This window comes from Microcebus murinus, chromosome 10 (genome assembly GCF_040939455.1).
Source record: "Microcebus murinus isolate Inina chromosome 10, M.murinus_Inina_mat1.0, whole genome shotgun sequence".
NCBI classification, from domain to species: domain Eukaryota; kingdom Metazoa; phylum Chordata; class Mammalia; order Primates; family Cheirogaleidae; genus Microcebus; species Microcebus murinus.
The window spans coordinates 44,608,642-44,632,408 of NC_134113.1; the positions used below are offsets into that span (position 1 = coordinate 44,608,642).

The window sequence follows — 23,767 nt, forward strand, 5'->3', positions numbered from 1 at the left end:
AGCTATTTCACTAAACCTAGACGTTTTTATAATAGCAGCATCTTGGGGACCCCACGTTTGCGTATAGACTTCACTAAAAGACTAGTCAGTATTTTCCATTATAATCGGATGTGGGGGACCGGTGAATGCAAGTTAGTAATATGAGACATCCCTGGCCTAATTCCCAGCTGGGGAACTCAGATTTGTTGTTTTTCTTCAGTAAACCAACAACCTTATTATTAAACTGTGACTCTTTTCATAAAAATTATGGCTTTCATCAAAAACTTATGTATGAATTTATTAGTTCATCTATATATAAATTTTTTCACCCACAGGTGAAAAAAATCTCACAAAATATTTAATTCACTTAAGTTTATTTCAAAAACTGTGTAGTTTCCCCTGTGTTCTAGGCATTGCATGAAGTTCTGGATGTAAAGAGATTAAAAATAAGAATTCAGTTTGGTTGTTTAAAATAATATAGTGGTTCTAGTGTTGGTACATAGTTATAGATAATTTTTATTTTATCTGTGGTCTTTGATGATGAATAGCAATGTCAAAGAATAACACATCTGGTGTTTACATCCATCTTAATAATAAAATTGGATTAACTTCCTGTCTGATTCAATACTGCAGAAAACAGTCATCAAGATGGCCCAAATAAATCATTTGATTCAAGAAGTCAAGCTCTATTTCCCACAAAATATAGGGCTGCCAGATTTTTTTTTTTAGTACGTCTCTGATGTGAGACATGAGCAGATAATAATGCCAAATTATGGTTTGGCAAGAATTTCAAAGCAGGACTTAGGGTTTAGCAGCAAGATTAGACTAAAGAGTAAGAAAAGTTTTTAGTGATTTTCTCTTAATATCTAGTGCATATATGCATTTTATGCAGGACAAACCTGCTTACATCTAGCATTTAATAGAAATTAAAGCTTTAAAGAAGATGTGGCTTCTTAATCTTAGACACCAAAGTATCTTTGCCTACATCTTCCACGGTCCTAAATTTATTTTTTTTAAATCGGTATTGTGAATTACTCAGTTGATAACTGATGCTGGATTGTGTTGTATGAAATTAGCCATTTCTGTATTTAGCTGTAGCAGGAAGAATAAACTATAGATAGTCTCCTTTGTTTTTCTAATCAATACATGCACTTCTATCTTACCATTTAAATAATTAGACCAGAGATAGAGCAATCCTAATAAATATCATGACTCAAATCATGCTAAAATGAAAAAGAAAAAAGAATCTTACTCTGGGAATTGGGAGGTAATCACAGGATGAAATTGGCACAGTCACACTGTGCATTAAGATTATGCTGCAGACAGCATCACTCAGAATCTTTCTTTTCTAGAACTGAGGTGGTTCTTGAGGTGCTAATCACAGAAATAACACTGTGAAAAATTATATGCATTTTATTATTTCACCATATTCTTCTACAGATGAAAGGATCGTAAGAACACTGACTAAAACTTATTCCGTACTCCATCTTTATTCGTTTTTAGTTATGCAGAAAATTGTTAATTTCCACTGTGATAGAAAAAGCAAAATCACCAAGAATAAAAGTTGAAAGGACATTAAATCATAGAGTTTATATTTGCATCTCAAAAGCACGTGTCAATAAACCTCATTTCATCTTACCGTGTTTCTTGGGGGATTCTGTAGTTCACCAGAAGAATAAAAACCAGAATCCCATTACAGTCATTGAAGTGAAACACAAAACTACTTCACGGAAGGAATCAAAATGAAAGTAAATTTACAACGTCCTTCCACAGAGCGTTAGGCTCCAAACCACCCTTGTGACTGGACTGGTGTTTCAGAGCTTAGATGATCTCCCTGCTCCTTCGTGGCTCAGGCTTTTGCATGGGATCAGTTTAAAGTCCCACAAGAACATATTCCTGTTTATTGAGTATAAGCACATAAGTATAAAAGGTAGCCATCTCTCTATTTTACCACATCTGGAATAAAGTACCAAGGACATGTAAGGATTGTTTATTTCTTCGTTTGTTTTTGTTTTTTTAACAGTATTTGTATTTTTGATGGCTTGGGACAATATCAGTTATGACTAGAAAGCAAAGTAGTTGGGGCTGGGGGAGTTGAAAGATTATTATTTCGCCCTGGGACACATCTATTTCCAAGCATCCCTTAATGCCACTTTGAAGTTAGTTTGTTCTCAATTCTGATTGAATACTGCAGTGAGAAGCTTCCTCTGTCCTTTCAAAAACTCTCCATGAATGGGAACAGTCACTGCTCTGCTGATTGGAGTTTTGTCATTTTGATGAGACTGGATGTAGAGACCTGAATTTGTCTGACCTCGTTTTTTTTGGTTTTTTGTTTGTTTTTTTTTCCAAGCAACATTTGTGTGAATGTTGAGCTTTGGTCCATCCAGGGTTTCTGCCTGGCCCCAACTCTAGCCATTTTCAACTCCAGCTTTGGCTGCTGGGTTCTATCTCCAGCATGAGAAATACTGAAGGGAGAGGAGGGGGAGTAAATGATTTAGGGGAGGCTGAAAAGGAACACAAGGAACAAGAAAAAACAGTGAGAAAAATAACATTCAGTAAAAGATAGAAAACATAATCAGGGTAGGTGAATGTGGAAATTTCTGTTGACTCGAACATATAATAATAAGACTCAAAAACTCTTTTAAAAGCAAGGAGCTTGCTATTATATTTGTTTACTGTACCCAGGATAATACCTTTTTGTGGTTAAATCGTGATTTTTCTCCTGTCTCTAAAGAACTTTGTATTAAGCCTCTGCTTTCTTCTTTTTCATCCATAGATGTATCTATAACTTTTATAAAAATATTTATATAAGTATAAATGGGCACAAAATCATAAAGTGTAGAAATAGCAGTATCATAAAAGTATACAGAGTATTATTTTATATTTTATGGAAACTTTATCTCCTCTACTGAATTTCTACTAGGAAAAGTCAAGACCCTCACCATTTCATGATTTTTAAAAATAACTTTTCATAAGGATGGGGGCTTCCTATAAATTATACAGAATTTAAAGTTTTCAGAACAGTGTGCAAAAGTTCTTCATTTAATTGCTAAATTTGAGAAGTCTTTGCAGGTGAAATAAAAGGTCTTTTCATAAGAATGTTATTAGGGGATATGAAAAGGGACACTAATTAAGAAGTAACATTAAAATAGAGGACAGAGATTAATGAAATGGGAAAAAAACTAGGTTATAAAAAGCTTTTCAAATGAGTAGGATAAGGAATTCTAATCTAAGGCACTAAATGTGGCTCTGTTTCAATATTAATATTTAATTTTTACTGGTAGAAAAGGAGGATGAATGTGGATTGAATTCAACATCTATATTTTTGTACAATTTAGAATTTGGGCTGCATGTTCACTGTAGCCATGGTTTACAGGGGCAGGATGGAGAGTGACCAGAAGCAGAGATTCTGAAATCCAAGTACCCTTCTTAAAATGTGCTGTTTTGACTTTCAACCTCAAATATATATTCGCCCCCCAAAACATAGTACTTTAGCAAAACCAAATTATTTTTATTATTGCTTTTTCCTGAGGCCTAGATTTCATGATTGACTTTTGGCTGAAGCTCCTGGACAAGCGTAACAATCAGTAAATATCTATACTGCAGATCCAATCATGCTACTTCTTAGTGTCTTGATATTATTACTGATCCCATAAATAAGTTCAAGACCTTCATGTCATCAACAAAGTTGCTACTCCATTTCCCCTTGTGCTGAATATCCAGAGAAGCAAGTTGTGAAATTGTTTTCAACATCGGTATGTAGTAAACACATATCTCTAGGCAGAGCTTATTGAGAACTTTTGATCTTCCAGGCCTAGCAGTTTTATATCTAGTGGCTCATGTAGGTCTCACATAAAGACTACTAAAGGGAGGCAGTTATTACTCCCATTTGACAGATGAAGAGACTGAAGCTCTGAGAGAGTTAATAATTTGCCCAAGGCCACTCACCCCAGGCTTGAATCCAAGTCTACCTTACTAACCCATACTCTTAACTATTATTTGATAATGTGGCAAAGTTTTTTATTTGGTATTTGATCATGTACCTGTAACTTCCTAACATACAAACATAGTTATTTAATATCTTAAGTTGTGCTGAGTCTCCCTAGCAATTTAGAAAACAAAATTGGTAAAAGCTTTTAAATGTGTGTGCACAAAATTCAAGTAGCTCCTGGATACCATCCTTGTCCACAAGGTCTTACCCTTTCTAAACAAGAAATTTATATATCATTTCTCACTCACTACTAATATACATTTTGCTCCTTCGTGAATTGTTTTGATTAATTGGCTGATGGAGTGATCTAGTAGCCCATGGCAATAACAAAGTAAGCTTATGAGAAACTCATTAAGTTTGTATTGCAATTGTTTTCAAAATGTCTCAAAATATTACTGCTACCAAAACTCTAGTATTGTTATTTCGTGTGTCAAAAAGGGTAGCTCCTCATGAATGTAGGGATCTTAAGAAAAAAGATGAAATCATCTATAACACTGTTGCTGTGGTATAAAGGTCAAAGTTCTTATGATCAGGAAAAAAGGTTTTCTGTTTCCTATCCTACCTTTATCCTTTTGTTCTGAGCAAAAAGTGGTTTTGATCTTCTGCCTATTTCTTCATTATACCATCATACCTCCTTCACTATTTAAAAGTGTCAATATAATAGCATGGTAATTTTAATTTATTAATACCAAATTGTACCAATCCTTAAAAACTCATTTAATGACCCTTTGGCATAAAAAAAAAAAAAGTTTGCAGTTGTACTTCATGCACCCATATGTTACACAATGATAATGTACTTTCATGTGAATTCCAATGAAAATCCACTTGGCCTTCCAGTGGACCATGAATCACATTTTCAGAATCATTACTTGAAGGGTTCCAATTACATTCTCATCAACACATCCAACAGCTTTTTCCTGCTTCTTTTCTTGTTTCACATTTTTTCACAACAGAGCCAATGGCATCTCTTTTGGAACCTTTCTACTCCTGACTTCTATAACACCATTTACCTTGATTTTCCTCTGACCCCTCTACCTCTGTAGATATCTGTGCTGAAATTCAAGGCCAATCAACAAAAGAAGTTGTAAAGTTGTAGAGTTCTTTTTTGTGTGTGACTTCATGGTGCCATGTGTTAGTGTTTGAATGAACCAAGAAATAACACCTCTCTCTTTGCCTGAGAAAGAGAGAGATAACAGGCCTGTGGAAATCAAAATTTCAGTTCTGTTGCTGATAGAGCTGCTAGAAATGTGACTTCGGACCAAGACAATACCATTTTTCTATGACTGCTTCTCCTTCTTGGGCAGAGGTCCTCACAATCCCAGGTAGCAATGGTCAACTCGACCTTCCCCTGCCTGTGGAGACAGAGCCTTTCTGACTTACTTTACCACTTACAAAGAGCAGGCCAGATTATATGGTCCATACAGGAAGGCAGACCCCAAAAGGAAAGCACAGGGCTACACATACCCCACTATCTCTTTCCAAATGCACCAATTATTCAAGTTGCTTCCCCTCCCCTGGAGAGATTGAGAAGGGGAAGAATCCAGGAATATTGCTGAATTATAATTGCCACCACATGGAATAAAACATCAGGACTGGGGAATAAGCATTTCCTTCTAAAGTCATGGACAAAGGAAAGCCATAGAAATGTGATAGTCATAGCATCACATTAAAATGAATAAATATTTGTATGATACACATGAGTTTATGTAATATAGTCATATAATGCATATGTATATTATATTATATGATACAACCTATGTATCAGAAAAAAAGTTAACACTAAAAATACTACAATCTTATCTCAGGGTGACAGGATACATTATTATGAATAATATTTATTTATTTTTTTCTAATTCATTATATTTTCTAAATCTATCATAAGCATTATCTAATTTTTATAGTTAGATAAATTTTAAAACTCTCAAATAAACAAGAAATGGGTACTAATACTGGGTAAGTTCAAGTTTAATTTACAATCACTATAGCATACAACTCAGAAAACTTATATTGATTTCGCCTATTAGAAGTAGGCTTCAAAAAGTTGATGAGACCAACTTCTGATTTTTTTCCCCTCTTAAATAGTATAGTAGTCAATGTATCAGACATGTTAATTACAAATCAAATACAAATTATACTAAATCAATTCTTTGTATTTTTTAAATGATTATTACAGCTAAACTACTTAACCGAATACAACCTCCTCAAGAGCAGAGAGCCCTGAGTTTGTAACTCTCTCTAAGCCTACCATGTAACTCCAAGTCTTTCACTGAGTAACTACACAGTGTTGATTACGATGATTCACATGTTCCTTCATTTCACAAAGATTTATTAAATATTCACTATGTGCCAGGCCCTGTTGCAGGTCTTGGGGAGACAGCAGAGAACCAAACTGACAAGGTCCTACACCAGTGGTGCCCACATTTTAGTAAAGAGAGATTATACAGCTAACAAATAAGTACATCAGGAACTGTCAGATAGCGATCAATGCTATAAGGAAAATAAAATCGGGTGACATGATAGGGAGTGGCCAGGCTGGGAATGGCTCTCAGATGCTTGTAAACAAAGCTGTGAAAGGCCAGAGGGAGCCAACAGACCACAGTGCCCAACAACTTTCCAAGCAGCAGGCAGGCAAATGTCAAGGCCATAGGTAAAAATGAGCAGACTTTGAGGAACTGGAAAAAGGACAGTGGCTTGAAGGAGGAATATAAGATGAGGTTCACCGCCAGTCAACAGCAGCCAGATAAAAGTAGGGCCTTATGGGCTCACACAATGGAATTTAAATCTAAACAGAACAGAAAGTCATGGGAGGATTTTAAGAGAGAAAAAGAGAAGCTGAACTCTTTGGGGGGAAAAATAAAAGATTTAAAAATGGATGCAAAAGACCAAGAAATTATAAAGAAAAGTTTTGTGTCACTTCCTATCTGAAACAATTGAGAGAGTCTATATCTTGTCTATCGCAAAGAGTAAGCTGGCAGAATTCAGAAGATAAATGAAGATAATAATCAAAACAGGGAAGGGAATGAGTATATACATACTTAATGAGTATGATGTGCACTAACTGGGGGATGGACATGCTTGAAGCTTTGACTCGAGGTGGGGGGCAAGGAAAATATACATAACCTTAACATCTGTGTCCCCATAATATACTGGAAAAAATAAAAAAATAATAATCAAAACAAATTGGAGAAATCAAAACCACATTAAAAATAAGAGAAATATGATAGATTCTGCTGAAAACATATAAAGGTATAGACCCAAGAAAATGTAATATTTATTTAGCTGAATAAAGACATAAGTGGTTAGAGAAACTGAGTACATAAAATAATGTTGTGAGAGAGAAAGATAGGGAATATGTAATTGCATAAATAGTGTCTTTGAAGATGAGGCCAAAATATTGAGAAGAAAAATCATTCAAATGCATAGTTGGGGAGAATACTTCTGAAATAGAGTCTGGAGTCTGTAGGCTTCAAGTATATATCACTTAACAGAAACTATCAACCCAGGGAGATATCCTGGTGAAGTTTCATAACTTTGAAGAGAAAGACTCCTATGAGATTTCAGGCAGAAAAAGCAAATTATCTACAAGACAGGATAGCCTCAGGCCAGGGTATTTTTCACAGCAACTTTCAATGTCAGAAGGCATTAGGAAATAGCAGAGTTCAAAGACAAAAAATAAAAATAAAGCTTGAATCAAAAGTTTCATATCCAGCCAAGTTGTTATTTATTGTTTAAGGTACCATAAATACATTCACAAACACATAATGCCTCAGGAAATATAGCACCTGTGAGCCTTACTCTAGAGAGGCTATTTAATAATGAAATACTGCTAAATAAGATATACAGCAAAATAAAGAATTCAGGAATGGTGACATCCTTCTAAAAATAAAATACTGAAAATGAGCAGTGAGTACATTCAAACATATAACTAACACCACAGAACTGTAGAGATTATAGTTACAGAATATATTCATTGGTGTAAATCAGGGGTCCTCAAACTACGGCCCACAGACCACAAGTGGCCCACCGAGGACATTTATGCGGCCTGCTAGGTGTTTTTGCCACCGCTGCCTGTCCTGCTTAGCAGCCGACTTGTCCCGGGCCCACAGTGCCCATGTGTGGAATGTGCGCTGCACTCTCCAACGGTCTGAGGGACAGTGAACTGGCCCCTGCTTAAAAAGTTTGAGGACCCCCAGTGTAAATAATGCTAACACAATCCCATATCTTAGTGGCTTAACACAATAAAAGTTTATTTTTAGCTCATGTCACTGTTTAATGAGCATTGTTGGATGGGGGCTCTGCTTCATACAGTGATTTGGGGCTCAGATGTCTTCCTTTGTGTGGCTCCTCCATTTTCAATGCAGTTTTAGAGTCACTCTCAACCCACAGACCAAGGTAAGAGAGAAAAGGAGAATGGAAAAGGCACCTTCATTCTTAACTGTCTGAGACCGAAAATGTCACCTTACTTTCACATATATTAATTGCTGAGAATTATGAGTATTCCCTATTACACAGAATATGTCAATATCATCAACTATAGCACTATAAAAATAATATATTTAAAAACTAGAAGGTGATCATGAGAGTTGGTGAGAAGAGGTGTTTGTTTTGTCATTTCTTATAGCAAAAGTTAATAAGTACTACCTAAATTTTATAAATCAAGAAATAAATGCTTAAATATATTGTCACATATTATTTAATATGTGATATAAATATAAACACTGAAAAAAATGTATATTGACAATGACAAAAAAAGACGATATAGTAAAAGACAGAAAATGAAGGAAGCATAAAATCCAACAAACAAAACACATAAAGTAATAAAACACATCTAGATCTATTAAAATAACAAAGTGAAAGGGATAAGCTAACCTGTTAAAAATAAGGAATTATTAGATACGAATTAAAACATTATATTTTATAATGGTGTATATTATAAATATAGACATATATACCAGATATGTAAATTAATGAAAAAAGCAAATTGTGGAACAATATGTGTAGTTTAACCCTATTTGTAATAAATAGTAATATATATGATATATAATATATACATATTATTTGTATATAATATATGCATTGAAAATATCTGGAAGGATACATAAGAAATGGTTAGCAGTGTTATTCCTGGGGATTGAGATGGAGGGTTAGAAAGGACAAGATACTTTTACCTTTTACAATATCTTTCCGTACCTTAAATTTTTTGTAATAAGCATGACATTTTTATTATAAAAATTTAAACAAAAAATATTAAAGTCCAATGCAGTACTACTATTGGAGCACTGAAAGATATAAGCAAACGAAGGGGGAGGAGAAGTCAGGGAAGGTCAGCAGAATGGCCTTTGGGCTGAGTCCCCAGGGGAAGGAAGAGCCCCTGGCAGGGATGCGCATGTGCACTGACACAGTGTGAAAGGGCAGGGCATGTCTGACAAACGTTAGGTACGACTGGAGTACAATATGCATGGTGGATAGGGATGAGAGGTAAGAATGGAAGGACAGGGCAATTTCTATGAACCGAGGAGTTAAGATCATTAATTAGCAAATGAGACAGGCATGTATGGCAAAGGCAAGAGTAACAGCAGCACCGTCCCGTCCAACAGCCAGGCCAGGAGAAATGAGAAGGAATCAGCAAAAGAACTCTGGAAATATGAAGAATCAGAGCAAAAAGTCACCTCCAAAAGGGAACACCAGCTCTTTAGCAATAAATGCCAAACAAAATCAGAATATTAAAATGACAGACAAAGAATTCCAAATATGGATTATAAGTTCAATGAAATACAAGACAAAATAGAAAACCAACACAAAGAAACCATAAACAAAAAAATTCAGGAAATGAACCAAAAAATTCACTAAAGAAATCAAATGATCAGGAAATGAGATTTCCTCAAAGTATTTTGAAGAGGATAATGACTTGATTCGGTTAGCATTTGGCACAGATAACTATGGTGTCCAGATAGGAAATGATTTAGAAACCATGAAAACTTGGCAACCCATTAATATTCTATTCAAATAGTCGAGATAGTCAGAGTGGTCTGAACTATTATAAGACAGTGGAAATATAGATGCAAAGAAGGTGGGTTCAACATGCCGAGATATAGATGTGGAGTGAAGAATTAGGAAAGAGGAGTCCAGATGACTCTCAAATATGACACTTTATCCCATTGTATGAAATATAAGAAGAGAAGCAAATTTGGTTGTGGATGGGGAGAGGGAGAAAGGTAAGCTCAGTGTGGGTAATACTGAGTTTGAAGTGTAAGTGGAACATTCCAGTAGAAGGAAGCAGGTGTAAGATTCTGAGAAGGGTAAGACCATGAAATATGGAAATAAAAATCACAGTCTGTAAATAACAGCAGAAGACAGATGCAGAGAGTTATGAGAAGGGATGGGGTGAAAGTATAAAATGTCTTTTACAGGTCAGGGTTTTCTATTCAAGTCAAAGATGTAAACAGTGAACCTTTGGCTTTTATTCCTAAAAATGATTTGCTGATCCAACCCCCGGCCTAACAGGTTTTGCCTGAAATAAAATTCTCATTTTTGTCTAGAATCCTTTTTTCTCCCTCAAATTGTACTCATATGTAATGTCTGGCACATATCAGGCCCTCAAATCTCTGTTTGTACTGTATTTTAGCATCACTATTTTCTGGGGAATAGTCAGCAATCCATGTACGCACCATGGAATCAATCCAGCTTTTCACAGGCAAGCAGAGAACTGAAAAAAATTATTCAAATGTTTTGATGCAATGAACCAGATGATTTCAATTTCAACTAATTACTTCAACTCACTTCTTTGCTAGAGTTGAGTAAGTCTAAATTTCTGTTTCAAATGCACAGCTTTTACATTCTTGCAAAGTTGCCTTTTTGAGTGATTTTTTTTTTAAATATTGAGTTCCCATTTCACTTCCCATTTACCATTTCAATCTGAGACTTTAATACTGTTTCCACAGTTACAAGCCTCAAGTTAATCATGGCCCTGGGAATTGAATTCTCAAGTGCACACACAACCCCCTTGACTCTTGGCTCCAAATCCTGCCCCTGGAGATCAGAGGCAGCGCCTGCCAGCTCACTCTGATGACAAACACTGCTGGTGAGCCAAGAGTCAGTGGTTCCTCAGCAGTCTTTGAGGGGACTGAGGAACCAATCTTTGGTTTTGCAAAAGAGGAGGAATAGACAGAGTCTCTTACTCTGTTCCATCTCTGATGGCAGCCTCTACAGCTGGCAAAGCTGAAACCAGGCCACCAGATAAGAGGACATTTCTAGTTCTCAGAGCCACGAAGTGGGCTGCGTTTTGCTAATCTCCTAGGTCTTCCAGGTGGATGCGTAAATCGTCCTTAAAAGTAAAATGCTCTTTTCCTCATCGCTGCATTTTCAAATCCTACTCATACTTCAAGGTTGAGCTCAAGTCTTACTTTCTGCATTAAACTATGTTTTTATATATTGGATGCCTTTTTAGGCTATAGAGAAGTGCACAGAACAATGTAGCAAACACTTGTATATCATTAGATAATTTTTATTTAATAAAAAAAATTACTCTCTGGAAGAAGGAAGTCACATTGTATTGAAAGAAGTCACTTTCCCCAGATCCAGTAGGAAGTGTTTTCTGTGACACGCTGGGAAGTGAATCTGGAGCAGAAATGTCCTGTTCAACTTGTGACTGGATTCATCTACCTCTTTCGTTGGCTCACCCAGACCTCACCACTGCCCTCACCCAGAATAAGCCCCACATGCCAACCACCTCTGGAATAGGACACACATCTGCTGGGCCTCCCCAGCCTCCCAAACAGCTCTCCGACCGCTCCAACCAGGGATGAATAACCCTGCGACCTAGTCGAACTTCTAATTTGTATTGACTCAGAGCCTGAAAGAAAACAGAGGAGAACCTGCAAAATTACCGGGGTTTTGGTCCATTCTCTGGCTATAAGTTAGCAATCTCTTTCCTCGGAATTCTGACTCTCTGTTTGCTATGGGTTGAATTGGGTCCCCCCAAAATTCTTATATGTTGAAGTTCTAACCTCCCAGTATCTGAAAACTGTGATTTTGTTTGGAAATAGGGTTGTTGGAGGTATAATTAGTTGAGATGAGGTCATAGTGAAGGAAGGTGGACTTCGAATGCAATAGGACTGATGCCCCTTAAAAAGGGAAAATTTGGACACAGACTCTCACAGAGAGAAGATGATATGAAGACACAGAGAGAAGGGAGCCATGAGATGACAGATGCAAAAACTGGAGCGATGCATCTGCAGACTAAGGAATACCAAAAATGCCTGGCAAACTCCCAAAGGTAGAAGACACAAGGAAGGACACTCCCCGACAGATTTAAGAGGGAGCATGGCCTTGCTGATGCTTTGATTAAGACGCTAGAAACACGAGACAATAAATTTCTGTTGTTTTAAGTGAAAAAAAAGAAAATAAAAATAAATTAAAAATTTTTTAAGTGTTACTGATGGTATTGACACAGCTTTTCTACCTACCCCCAACATAATTATATTCTCCTCCCCAGAACCAAGTTGTTGCCTATTGTTGGGATGTCAGGTAGAGTTCTTCAATGCTTCTGCCCTTTTCTGGATCTTAATTTTTTACAAGGAGTCCATTTCCAGTCCCCTAATATGACCAAACCTCAGGGCTCCCACCTCCATGCAATCCTTAAAAGGCCTAAGGCAGAAATGCAGCCTGAATCTTTAATTGGACCCACTGTCTTGACTAGGAGCCATTATACCTCTTTTGACCTCCTAGACTCCCTTTGATTCCTGTAGCATTGATCACTTTATTTCAGTTTCCAGTCACTTATTTTGTACCAACTTAAAGGACAAAATAGAAGAGGTGTTATCTCCTAACAAGACTATAAATTTCCAAAGTAGTATCATTCTCCCTTTAAAGCAAGCTGAGAGAAGTCCCTCTAAAGGTTCCTACTCTATAATATATTGCACTTGTAAGCCAATCTCTTTATCAGAGAAGTGAGTACTTAGAAGTGTGCCTTGCATGTGGAGAAAGGGGAACCCTTGTACTTCTTGGTGGGAATGTAAATTAGTGCAACCACTATGGAAAACAGTATGGAGGTTCCTCAGAAAACTACAAACAGAACCACTATATGAACTACCAATCCTATTCCTGGGTATGTATCCACAGGAGAGGAATGCAGATATCTGTGCTGCCATGTTATTGCAGCACTATTCACAATAGCCAAGATTTGGAATCAATCTAAGTATCCATCAACAGTTGAGTAGATAAAGAAATTGTGGTACATATACACAATGGAATATTATATAGCAACAGAAAAAGAATGAAATACTGCCTTTTGCAACATGGGGAATGTTATGTTAAGTGAAATAAGCCAAGCTCAGAAAGACAAATCTCATGTGTTCTCACTCATATATAGAAGTTAAATATTAAAAGCCACTGATATCATGGAGACAGAGAGTAGAATGACGGGTTATTAGAGGCTGGAAAGGGTAGCGGAGAGAGCAGGGGATAAAGTAGGGAATGGTTAATGGGTACAAAAATATAGATAGACAATGAACAATAATTGATAGCACAGCAAAGTGTAATCAACAATAAGAGTATACTTTAAAGTAACTGAAAGAGTGGAATTGAAATGTTCCTAACACAAAGAAATGATAAATGCCTGAGGTGATGGATACCCCAATACCCTTATTTTATTAATTCACATAGTATTTCTGCATCAAAACATCACATATACACTATAATGATATACAGCTACTATATACCCATAATAATTTAAAATTTTAAAAAATAAGAAAAAAAGTGTGCCTTACTTTGTAGAATAGCTGATACTGCAGCCATCCAATAGTTTTGATAGCCTAGAATAGTCAATTTAGTGAATTAAGCATTACAAGAATAAAAGAAGTGCATAAAGATTTGGTTTACTTTGCAAGTATCTATCTCAAATGATTGCATTTTTTAAAATACATGATAATTTACTTCATGGCTTAAGTGTAGTAATAGTACTCATGGTTTAAATTAAGACTCTACTAATAACACAATTTGATTTGTACATTAGGAATTTTTAATATTTATATTTTTTTCCAAAGCAAATCTGAAAGTTAAGAGTATTTCCCCAAACAACTGAATAAGGAGCGTTTACTTTAGAGCAACTCATCAGTACCACTGGCTTCTTCACCAGAGATTGAAAATGCAGTATCGCACCTCATTCTTTTGCCTTGCACTGGCAGCAGATTACTATATAAAGAAACTGCCAAGACAGGCCTTATGGAACTCACACAGCATCTTTCTCTCTGTGACTGTGTGTGAACACAAATTAAAGATGGATAACTGAATATACTTGGCCACAGATTCCATTCTGTCATCTGGATCTAAACTAAGGCAAAATAAATCAAGACACATCTCAATGAAATTCTTTATGAATTGACCATTCATTTGTGTTTTTTGTTGAACTAGACAATTTGCATTATCATATAATATACCATCTTTTTAACTAATACCATTTAAAATTTCACCTAAGGCAGGCACAGTGGCTAATGGCTATAATCCCAGCACTTTAAGAGGCCGACGTGGGAGAGTTGCTTGAGGTCAGGAGTTTGAGACCAGCCTGAGCAACATAGCACAACTTTGTCTCTACAAAAAGTAAAAACATTAGCCAGGCATGGTGACATGCACCTGTAGTCCCTACTACTCAGGAGGTTGAAGCAGGAGGATCGTTTGAGCCCAGGAGTTTGAGGTTACAGTGAGCTATAATCACATCGCTGCTCTCCAGCCTGGGTGACAGAACGAGACCCTGTCTTTAAAAATTAAAAAAATAAAAATAAAATTTCACATAAAATGTCTCTATAATTTATTTCTATCAAAAATAAAATAAAGCACTGTGAGTGTGAACTTACCAGAGTCACAGAAATTGCTGTGGTCAATCATCGGTCAAGGACTGAATGTCCTAAAACGGAAAACTTACTATAACTTGGATTTCTTTTTGTCTTTATTTTCCAGACACTACAAATGGATGTAAACAAGCTGAACATAACCTTGCTTCGGATATTCCGCCAAGGAGTGGCTGCAGCGTTAGGACTCTTACCCCAGCAAGTGCACATCAATCGCCTCATTGTAAGATGCCTACATTTCATAACCCCCAAATCCAAGCTGTGTTTTTTATCACTGAAGGACTCATGCTATAGTTCTATGGCTGGTGGTATGTGGCATACCACCTCTTTTGGAAAGTGATGTCTTATGGGACAAGCCACATCCACTCATTTACACATTGCCCATAGCTGCTTTTATGCTACAATGGCAGAGAGAGTTCAGTAGTTACAAAGGATTGCTTGGCCCACAAAGCCGAAACTCATTACTATCTGGCCCTTGATTGGAAAAGCTTGTCAACTCTGTCATAGTTCAAGGCTAGCTACTCTGATGGGCATGAAGGGGCCCAAAATGGTAATACTTGCCTTACCAACCTGATACTACTCTCAAAATATTCTCCATTAGAGTGAAATCTTCTGTACCAGGGAAGGCATTGTTTGCAGACAGTATCTATAAAAAATCCCTTCAAGTATATCCATAGAATGACGGACATTTGATGCACAAGGCAAAGGATTTTGAATAAAGAATAAAGGAAAATTGATCCTTGAGAACTGCAGCCCAGATGGAATGCAAGAGCTGATAGTCTAGAAAAGCCAAGAGAAAACTAGGATGGGCATTTGAGTGGGGATGAGGTAAACCCAAAGGATCTGTTGTACAGGGCCCACTCTAAACCTGTCAATCACTCTACACCTGTCAATCACCTGATTTCTGCTGTATTTGGGAACCCAGAGGTTAGCCAAATACATGTTCCCATCTGCACTTGAAGGTGTGTGTGAGCAAAAGGAAAAAAAAATCAGATGATTTTCTCTTTGTAAAAATCTGGTCATCTAAGTTACATGTGAAAAGGGACTTGGAATCACCGTACAGTTTTAACAGGGTTCTTCATTTCCACTGCAATGGGAGCACATGCAAGCACTGCACATTCTGTCTGCCTTAAATTGCGGTGCTTTTGCAGGACCTCAGCCTTCTGCTGCGTCAACCTCTGCACTCCCAGCAATGGAGAGCATCCAGTTTTTGTCTTGGTTTGAGGTTTATGTTTCTTTTAATTTTTCTGTATTTGGAGGGTGAGTTGTTTCATTCCCCATAAAAACTTTTATTCTGTGAGACAACAAGGTTCTAGTACTAAATAAGTTTTTAAAAAATTTTAACTCAATACCACAGAAGAGGAAATATAGCACTCCCTAATGCCCTGAGAGAGTGAAGTAGGTTACTTATATCCATGGCATACCTTGCTCAAGTTGAGAAGATTTAGGTGTTACAAATGTCTTGGATCGAGACGTAAATTTTTAATATAAACTAATTTATACATATATCTTAGATATCCTTTTATGCATATAGATTTAATGAGCATGATAGTTGTTTGCAGGAATGAGTGAAAGATTTGCCACACCCAGGGAGGGATATGCATGGAGAATGTTAGTAGCGTTGTTAAATAATAATAAGTGTTAGTAGCATAGTTATAATAATAGGTAGAGTTACAATACCTGAGGCAGCAGAGCGATTAAGAGCCACAAGCATGTGTTTTGGAGACAGACAGACCTGTACTCCATTTCCGGTGTGGCTGTGTGTCAGCTATGTGACTGTGGGCAAGCCAATGCATTTCATTTGTAAAATAGAGGTAACCATAAAGTAACCATAAAATAGAGGCAACCATGCCTATCTCCTAGGGGGTGTTTTGACCATTAAATGAGGTAACAGATTTAAGGCACAGAGGAGCATATCAAGTACAAAACAAGTGCTCTGTTCCTACTATTGTTATTAGGTCATAAACTATTTAAATTATTATAAACATGTTTCACATCAGTATTTAGTCATTGTCTATTGTTCCCTGCAAACACGGAAACATTTTTCTGGGTTGCTAGTAGTACATTGATACACCATATACCTGGCTAAAAGTCTGATAAATTGTGTTAAAAGAAAATTTTCCAGCAGGAGAGAACTCCATGTGTCAAAAAGAAAAAACTAACAATTCCTTCTACAAGTGCATTGTATAAGTTGTAAAAGACAATATTATCAATGGCAATGTCATTATTATCTAGTGTATTATGTGTATATGTATATAGCATATCAGCCTATCATTTATGGTAAGAAATCCTCTGACTCCATTTCGGCTAATAAGGTGATACTAATAGGAAAAGTATCATGATATCACTACACAACTTATGCATTTCTACCAAAGGATAGATTTTAAAAGTGTAACATATTTGAGGTGCAGAACAGAATCAGGAAAGGGTTTTCAAAGCTCACTTAGCACCATCTTCCTTAGCTTGTCCAGCCTTCACATTAATACAAGTTATTAAAAAACTTATATTTTAATACAAGAGAGAGTGGAGGTATCTAATATGTAAACTTACTATTATAGTAAGTTTTATTTAATTCATTTAATTTTAAAATGCTTCTTCAAACATAATTAGGGAACATCTAAACATACTAATTTCAATATATTTCAAAAAACTACAATATCAAATGGAAAATAAACCAGCATCCAGTGAAATATAAAATTATAAATCTTGGCATGCCAACTCATTGAAAGCAGACCACTTAAAAATTTTAGATGTTTCACTGGAAATTTTAAGTCTACCAGAGAATAACTAATGAACGTGATCTCCAAGATGCCTTTTACAATTCTAGGATTCTGATTTTCTTTAATGTTTCTAAAGGAAATTGCTCAAAATGTCTGTAATGCATACAAATAATCTGCTTTTACTAGGGAAAGAAGAACAGTGTTGAACTATTTGTGTCTCCCATAAACCGAAAAACAGGAATTTCTGATGCTCTGCCATCTGAGGAAGTGCTGCGTTCACTTAATATCAATGTTTTGCATCAAAGTTTATCCCAGTTTGGAATTACAGAAGTCTCCCCTGAGGTATGTTGTTGCATGCAATATTTGTTTTAAAAATTTGCACATTTAGCGTGATATGGTAATTTGACCCCAAGAGGCTTTGAGATGAAAGCTATTTATTATATGTTATTTGATAATGAAAATCTCCCTAAAGGTCAGAATCCTCTTATATTCACATTGTATATGTTCATTTCTTACAGAATTTCATTTTCACATTAAAGTTTTGCTTTTTGATGCTTTCTTCTCCAAATCTTTATGATCTTATAACTTATTTTGGCTTATCCAGTAAATTTTCAAGAAGAAAGACCATTTAGATATATTTGTCAATTAATTAATTGAAACTGAAGTGTCAAAAAAAAATAGCTGGGCATGGTAGCATGTGCCTATAGTCCCAGCTACCTGAGAGGCTGAGGCAGGAGGATCTCCTGAGCCCATAAGTTTGAGGCTGCAGTGAACTATGATGACGCCACTGCACTCCAGCTGTAGCAACAAAGCAAGACTCTGTCTCAACAAAAAACAAAAGCAAACAACAACAACAAAAAAACCTTCAAAATTTTCTCCTTATCAGGTGTACCCCTCCTCATTGCCTTCTTTTATAAAATATTCACCAGATATTCACCTTTTCCCACAACTTTGGAACTAATTTGAAATGTGATCTTTCTTTTGCTGAAGAAACAAGTCTTAACATCTATGGATATTTTCTTCATAGTATTTTCCAAATTTGGCACATTTTAAAAATTTCTTCTACCACCTCCACCATCTCGCTCCTGAGTGAATTTAGTTCCCTTTCCACTTCTCCTACTCCATCCCACTCTAACAAGCTTGCTGGAAGGATTATCATCCTAAATATATGTAACTCAATTCAGTCATGGAATTAGACCTCAAGGGAACATATTCGAACATTTTGTGGATACAGAACCTAATGCCCATGGAAATTAAGTGACTCCTACAAGGTGATAAAACAAGAGAGGTATACAGCAACATTTGAAATCTAGATATCTTGGTTCCTAGTCTATTCTCCTTTCAAGTAAATAACTCTAACTCTCACTGCAGCAAATATCACAGGTGTGGCATAGAAAGCTTTGCTGTAAGACTGAGTTTGAATCCCAAAGCCACCATGTAGGATTGTGTGACCTTGGGTAGCCCATTTAATCTCGGTGAGATTGTCTGTATAGTATCAACATCTCTGAGCCTCAGTTTCTTCATATCCAAAATGGGTATGGTTCTCATCTTATAGACTTCGAATATGAATTATTTTTTTTAGATATATGTGGAATTCCTCACATAGAATAGGTGCCAAACAAATGTAATTTAAATGCAGAATGGATTGGCAGACTGGGAATATATTTTATCATTGAGCTGTGACTGCTGCAACAGCCCCTAATTGGTGTTTTGCTCCTCTCCCAGTTCCCCTCAGCCCAACACACCCAATGTATTTTGTTTCTTGCCACCAGAGTAATCGTTCTCAATATAAATCTGGCCATGCCCTCCTAATTTCATGATTCTTTAGCTTCCAAAGTCCTACGGAATAAAATCTAGGAATCTTAGTATGGTATATGGCCCTTTGTATGCTAGCTTTTATAACTTCTGGACAACACTTTCCTAGTTTATGTTTCAGCAAATCTAAACTTAATAGATATCATGATACCTCCGTACCGTCTCCTCCCTCCATGATTTTGTACATGTTGATCCTCCTACACAACTTTCATTTTTCAAGATTACCGTACTGTATAGCAAAGCCTGCCCTCATGCCTCCACAGCTGTGGGTGCAAATTGCTTTGTGTTCCCATCGAGCTTAGAACAAAAAACCCTCAACCCATGTTGGTCTTCAAGTTCTCTTGGTCTTCAGGAAGAACTTGGTCTTCAAGTTCTCTACACTGTGGGTTCCTCAAAAGCATGGGACATGCCATTTTATCTGTGTCTTCTTTGCCTTCATTTAGTGCTTAGCATGCAATGGGTACACAGTAAAAAACTGAGATGACAAATAGCCAAGGACTGCACTAGGTAGTACCCAAAGCCAGAAAATCAAATAAATAAACAAATAAACAAGAAAAAAAATAGATAATGTAATTCTTGCTCTCAATGAATCTATGCTCTAATAGAGCAAATAAAATACAAACAAATAACAAGTCCATTGGACTATGATAAAGTTGCTATACTGCACCATGAAAGCCTTGAAGAGACCCCTGGTGCTTCAGAGAGGCCAGGGGAGGTCAGCAGGAGCTTAACCATCTAGACCCCACCCCAGCCCTGCCTGTCTGAACCTGAAGCAGCTCCGCTTTATGCCAAACCAAACCCCATTCCCACAGTTTAAGCCCCTTACCGACTGACTAGCATACATCTTGCTTAGGACAATCCCTCTTTAAATTTTAAAAAGACCATTGGATTAATGTATTCTGCTTCCCATGAACTTTTAGAGAATAATACAAGCATTCTTCCCCGTTGCTTTATTCTGAGTTTAAAGGCCATTCTGAAGGCTGTAGGAATACGACCATTTATGGAGTCACCCAGATTTGCAAACCATGAGAAGTTCACCATGAAAAAAGGAACTACTTAAAATCAAGTACTTGGGGCCCCCCAACACACCCCAGCTCAGTGAAAGTAAGGTGCTTTGCTTAACTGCCCCTCAGAGAGCTATTGGCACACAAGGCCTGTACTCCACTGGAGCATGGTAGTCAGAATGTGATAGTTTCTCATAAAATTGTTGGAATCTAGAAATGTAGAATCTAGAAATATACATTACAAGAATAGAATATAAGGAGCATTTCATCAAGGACAAATGGATTGTTTGAACCTTTTATTCAGGCACTCCTAGAAAGAGGCCAAACATCACCCTTTGGCCTTTGATTTTTTACTGGAAGCTCTAAATGCAGAAACAGGGAAAAGCTCTCTGTAGTGAGCAGGCACCCCAGTGGGGGGCTACATGGTACAGATACAGCCCAAAGGAACACTGCAAAATCATTTCTTGATAAAGCTGGTTAACGGCATTCTGTGAGTTTCCCCATGTCCTTATTCATCTTTTTTGTGGTTAATGGTTTATAACTACTTATGCCTCAATGCATTCTTTCACATTTTAATCTTAAAATTATAACATGCTATGGTAACATGTTCATTAACAGAAAAAAAGGAATATTGGTATTTTGGCTTTTCATCCTCTACATGGGTTACAGAACATTGTGAATGATATCACAAAGCAGCTCTTCCTAAATGTATGTTAATTACTTTCACAGAAGGATATGTCTTTTGTTGTTGTTTCTTTATATGCTTCATTTTTTTTAATTGAAAATGACTCTTGAGAAACAAAGAAAAACAGCAAATAGAAAATTACTTCTGTTTAACCATCTATTTTTGTTTCTAAGTTGCTTGAGGGAAAAGCCATTATTTCTTTCATATATTTTTATATGGTACCTAGGGTATTGTAGGTACTCAAGTATTATTTTATTATAAGATGCTTATAAAGATAAAAGTAGACCTCCTCTTGCCTAATAAGTAAAATCCCAGGGAATAAAATTAAGTTCATTATTTTAATTTCTATTCATAAATGTTTTTACAGAATGAATTAAATATCTTTTGAAACAATAAGTTCTGTGTTGATATTGGAAAAATGATTTAGGAAATTTTTTGTCATTCACTTGCAAATCACTCTAGTTTCATGGGTCTTATATTTCAAAGAAGGAAGTTACCTTCTATAAATAACAGACCCATGAGCTGACTGGTATAGTCATGGAACATTTACAAAGAGAAAAAACCCTAACATATAAATACATACCATAATGCATGACTTTGGTGGTTGCCCCTTCAAGCTAGGAATACTAGCCCACAGTCTAGTCTAAAGACTTACATCCCTAGCCATATAGTTCATATACAACCTATGTTAACATGATTTAGATCTTTCAGACCAATTGTTCACCTGTGTACAACACAGTGGAAGTTTGGCATTTGTTCAACAAAGCCATGTTGTTACGGGATACATCTCATTTATTTGCCTAAGTCAATCAAATTAACCATATAATTTATAACATCTCCACTTCATTCTTATTCTGCAGAGGCTTCATCTCTCCTAAAGAGATACGTCTCCAAAAGCCTCTCTATCTCCTTATCATCTCTCCTAGCATTCAGGATCTCCTCCAGCATTTGGGATCAGAATAGGTTAAAGAAAGAGAGAAAGAGAGAAAAAAAGAGAGGAAAGAGAGAAAGAGAGGAAAGAAAGAGAAAGAAAGAAAGAAAGAAAGAAAGAAAGAAAGAGAGAGAGAGAGAGAGAGAGAGAGAGAGAGAGAGAGAGAGAGAAAGAAAGAAAGAAAGAAAGAAAGAAAGAAAGAAAGAAAGAAAGAAAGAAAGAAAGAGAAAGAAAGAAAGAAAGAAAGAAAGAAAGAAAGAAAGAAAGAAAGAAAGAAAGAAAGAAAGAAAGAAAGAAAGAAAGAAAGAAAGAAAGAAAGGATAGATACACGGTAATGCAAAAATTCTTAAACAAGATATAGAGAAGCTATTGTTATCTATAGAGGAAACTGCCCAAATTTTAAATAATAAAACAAAATGAAACCCATCGGTTTCTTTCACTGCAACTAAGTTAAAGGGCAAAGTGATGTGGCTATGAAATAAGACATAAAGACAATACAGTGGCATTAGCTTGACCTGACCACAGAGCCTCTAAATTATTGAACACTCAGCCCCCTGACAAAATATAAAAAGCATAAGGTTAACCCTATGCAAGGTTAGATTGAAGATTCTTATGAATTATAGCCTTTTGATTTGTGGGATCTTAACTACAAACTTTTCCATTTACTACCCTTCCCTTATCAAGTTCTTTAGATCTCTGTACAAATATAGTAGTGCTCAGCAGGAGCAGCATGACTCAGAAAGAAATCTATTTACCAAGAAAGTGCAGTGACTAAGTTCTAGGAGTTCAAAACATGTGTCTTTCTAACTAGGAGTGGGGGATGGGAGGGTGGGAGGTTAATTCTTTCATCATCTCTGCTTCAGTTAAAAAAGAAAACAAAACAGGTTTGTCTTGAGCAGAAAGGAACATGTTGATATTACAGGAGTTGCAGAACTACAGCAAGGAAAAAAAAAAAAAAAAAGAAATGAACCAAATCAGGTTAGGAACACAAAATCTCTTTCCACCCACCTAACCACCCCTTTTTATCCAAATTTTACATGAGCTTAAGCTCAGATCCTTATACTTAAATTTGACAAATTTATGCTGCCTACTTGAAGGCTTAACTAGTTTGCTTTTATAGCAAACAATGGATGCTATTTAGTTGCCTGCAAAAAAAAAAAATTCATTTCCATATTTATACCTGATTTCTACAAGAGTTTTCTTTTCTATTAGTTTCCAGCTATGTTTATAGAGATATCGAAACAAAAAAATGATCTGATTGAGGCCAAAGAGATACAAGAACATTATTCTCTTGAACCCCAAATTTCCTTTCCGACAGAATACTTGGTTTGTAATCATTTCATCAATCAAGTATTTTCAGATTCTCCATCAATTTACTATTTACATATTTTAGAAGTATATTTCTAAATCATTTCTTGTATCTATGTATCTGTCTATGTCTTAGAAAATAAGCCAGATATTCTAGTGAGCACATCAATGTTTTACAAGTAAAGGAAATAGAAACTTGACCACTTTAAGAAATTAGTAAGAGTGTTTCTCCAAATAATTTTTGCAATCACAATTGAATTCACAGATCTTTCTCTGTTCTGCCTTTCTCATCTTCCTACCAATACATTCTTGAGTTCTAAGATGAAAGTTTTCATAAAATATTTTTTGAGGAAAATATTTATTTTTGTCTGATTTATAAATGTTGTATGTGTTTTATTTTTCTCAGGCTTAAAAAATAAGGTAGCAATGATTTGAAAATTCAGACACCTACAAGACATGTTTTACTCAAGTCTTTCTTAATCACTGGAGA

General features: G+C 36.1%; 1 protein-coding gene across 2 annotated transcripts in view; it reads left to right on the top strand.

Moving 5' to 3' along the window:
• PTPRR (protein tyrosine phosphatase receptor type R) overlaps window positions 1-23,767 on the top strand; it is a 264,986-nt gene that overhangs the window by 123,455 nt on the left and 117,764 nt on the right. For both annotated transcript variants that reach the window (XM_020287986.2, XM_012788751.3), the window contains 2 exons: window positions 14,924-15,037; window positions 17,721-17,876. In XM_020287986.2, coding sequence (XP_020143575.1) covers window positions 14,924-15,037; window positions 17,721-17,876 — 270 coding nt within the window. The remainder of the gene's footprint in view (window positions 1-14,923; window positions 15,038-17,720; window positions 17,877-23,767) is intronic.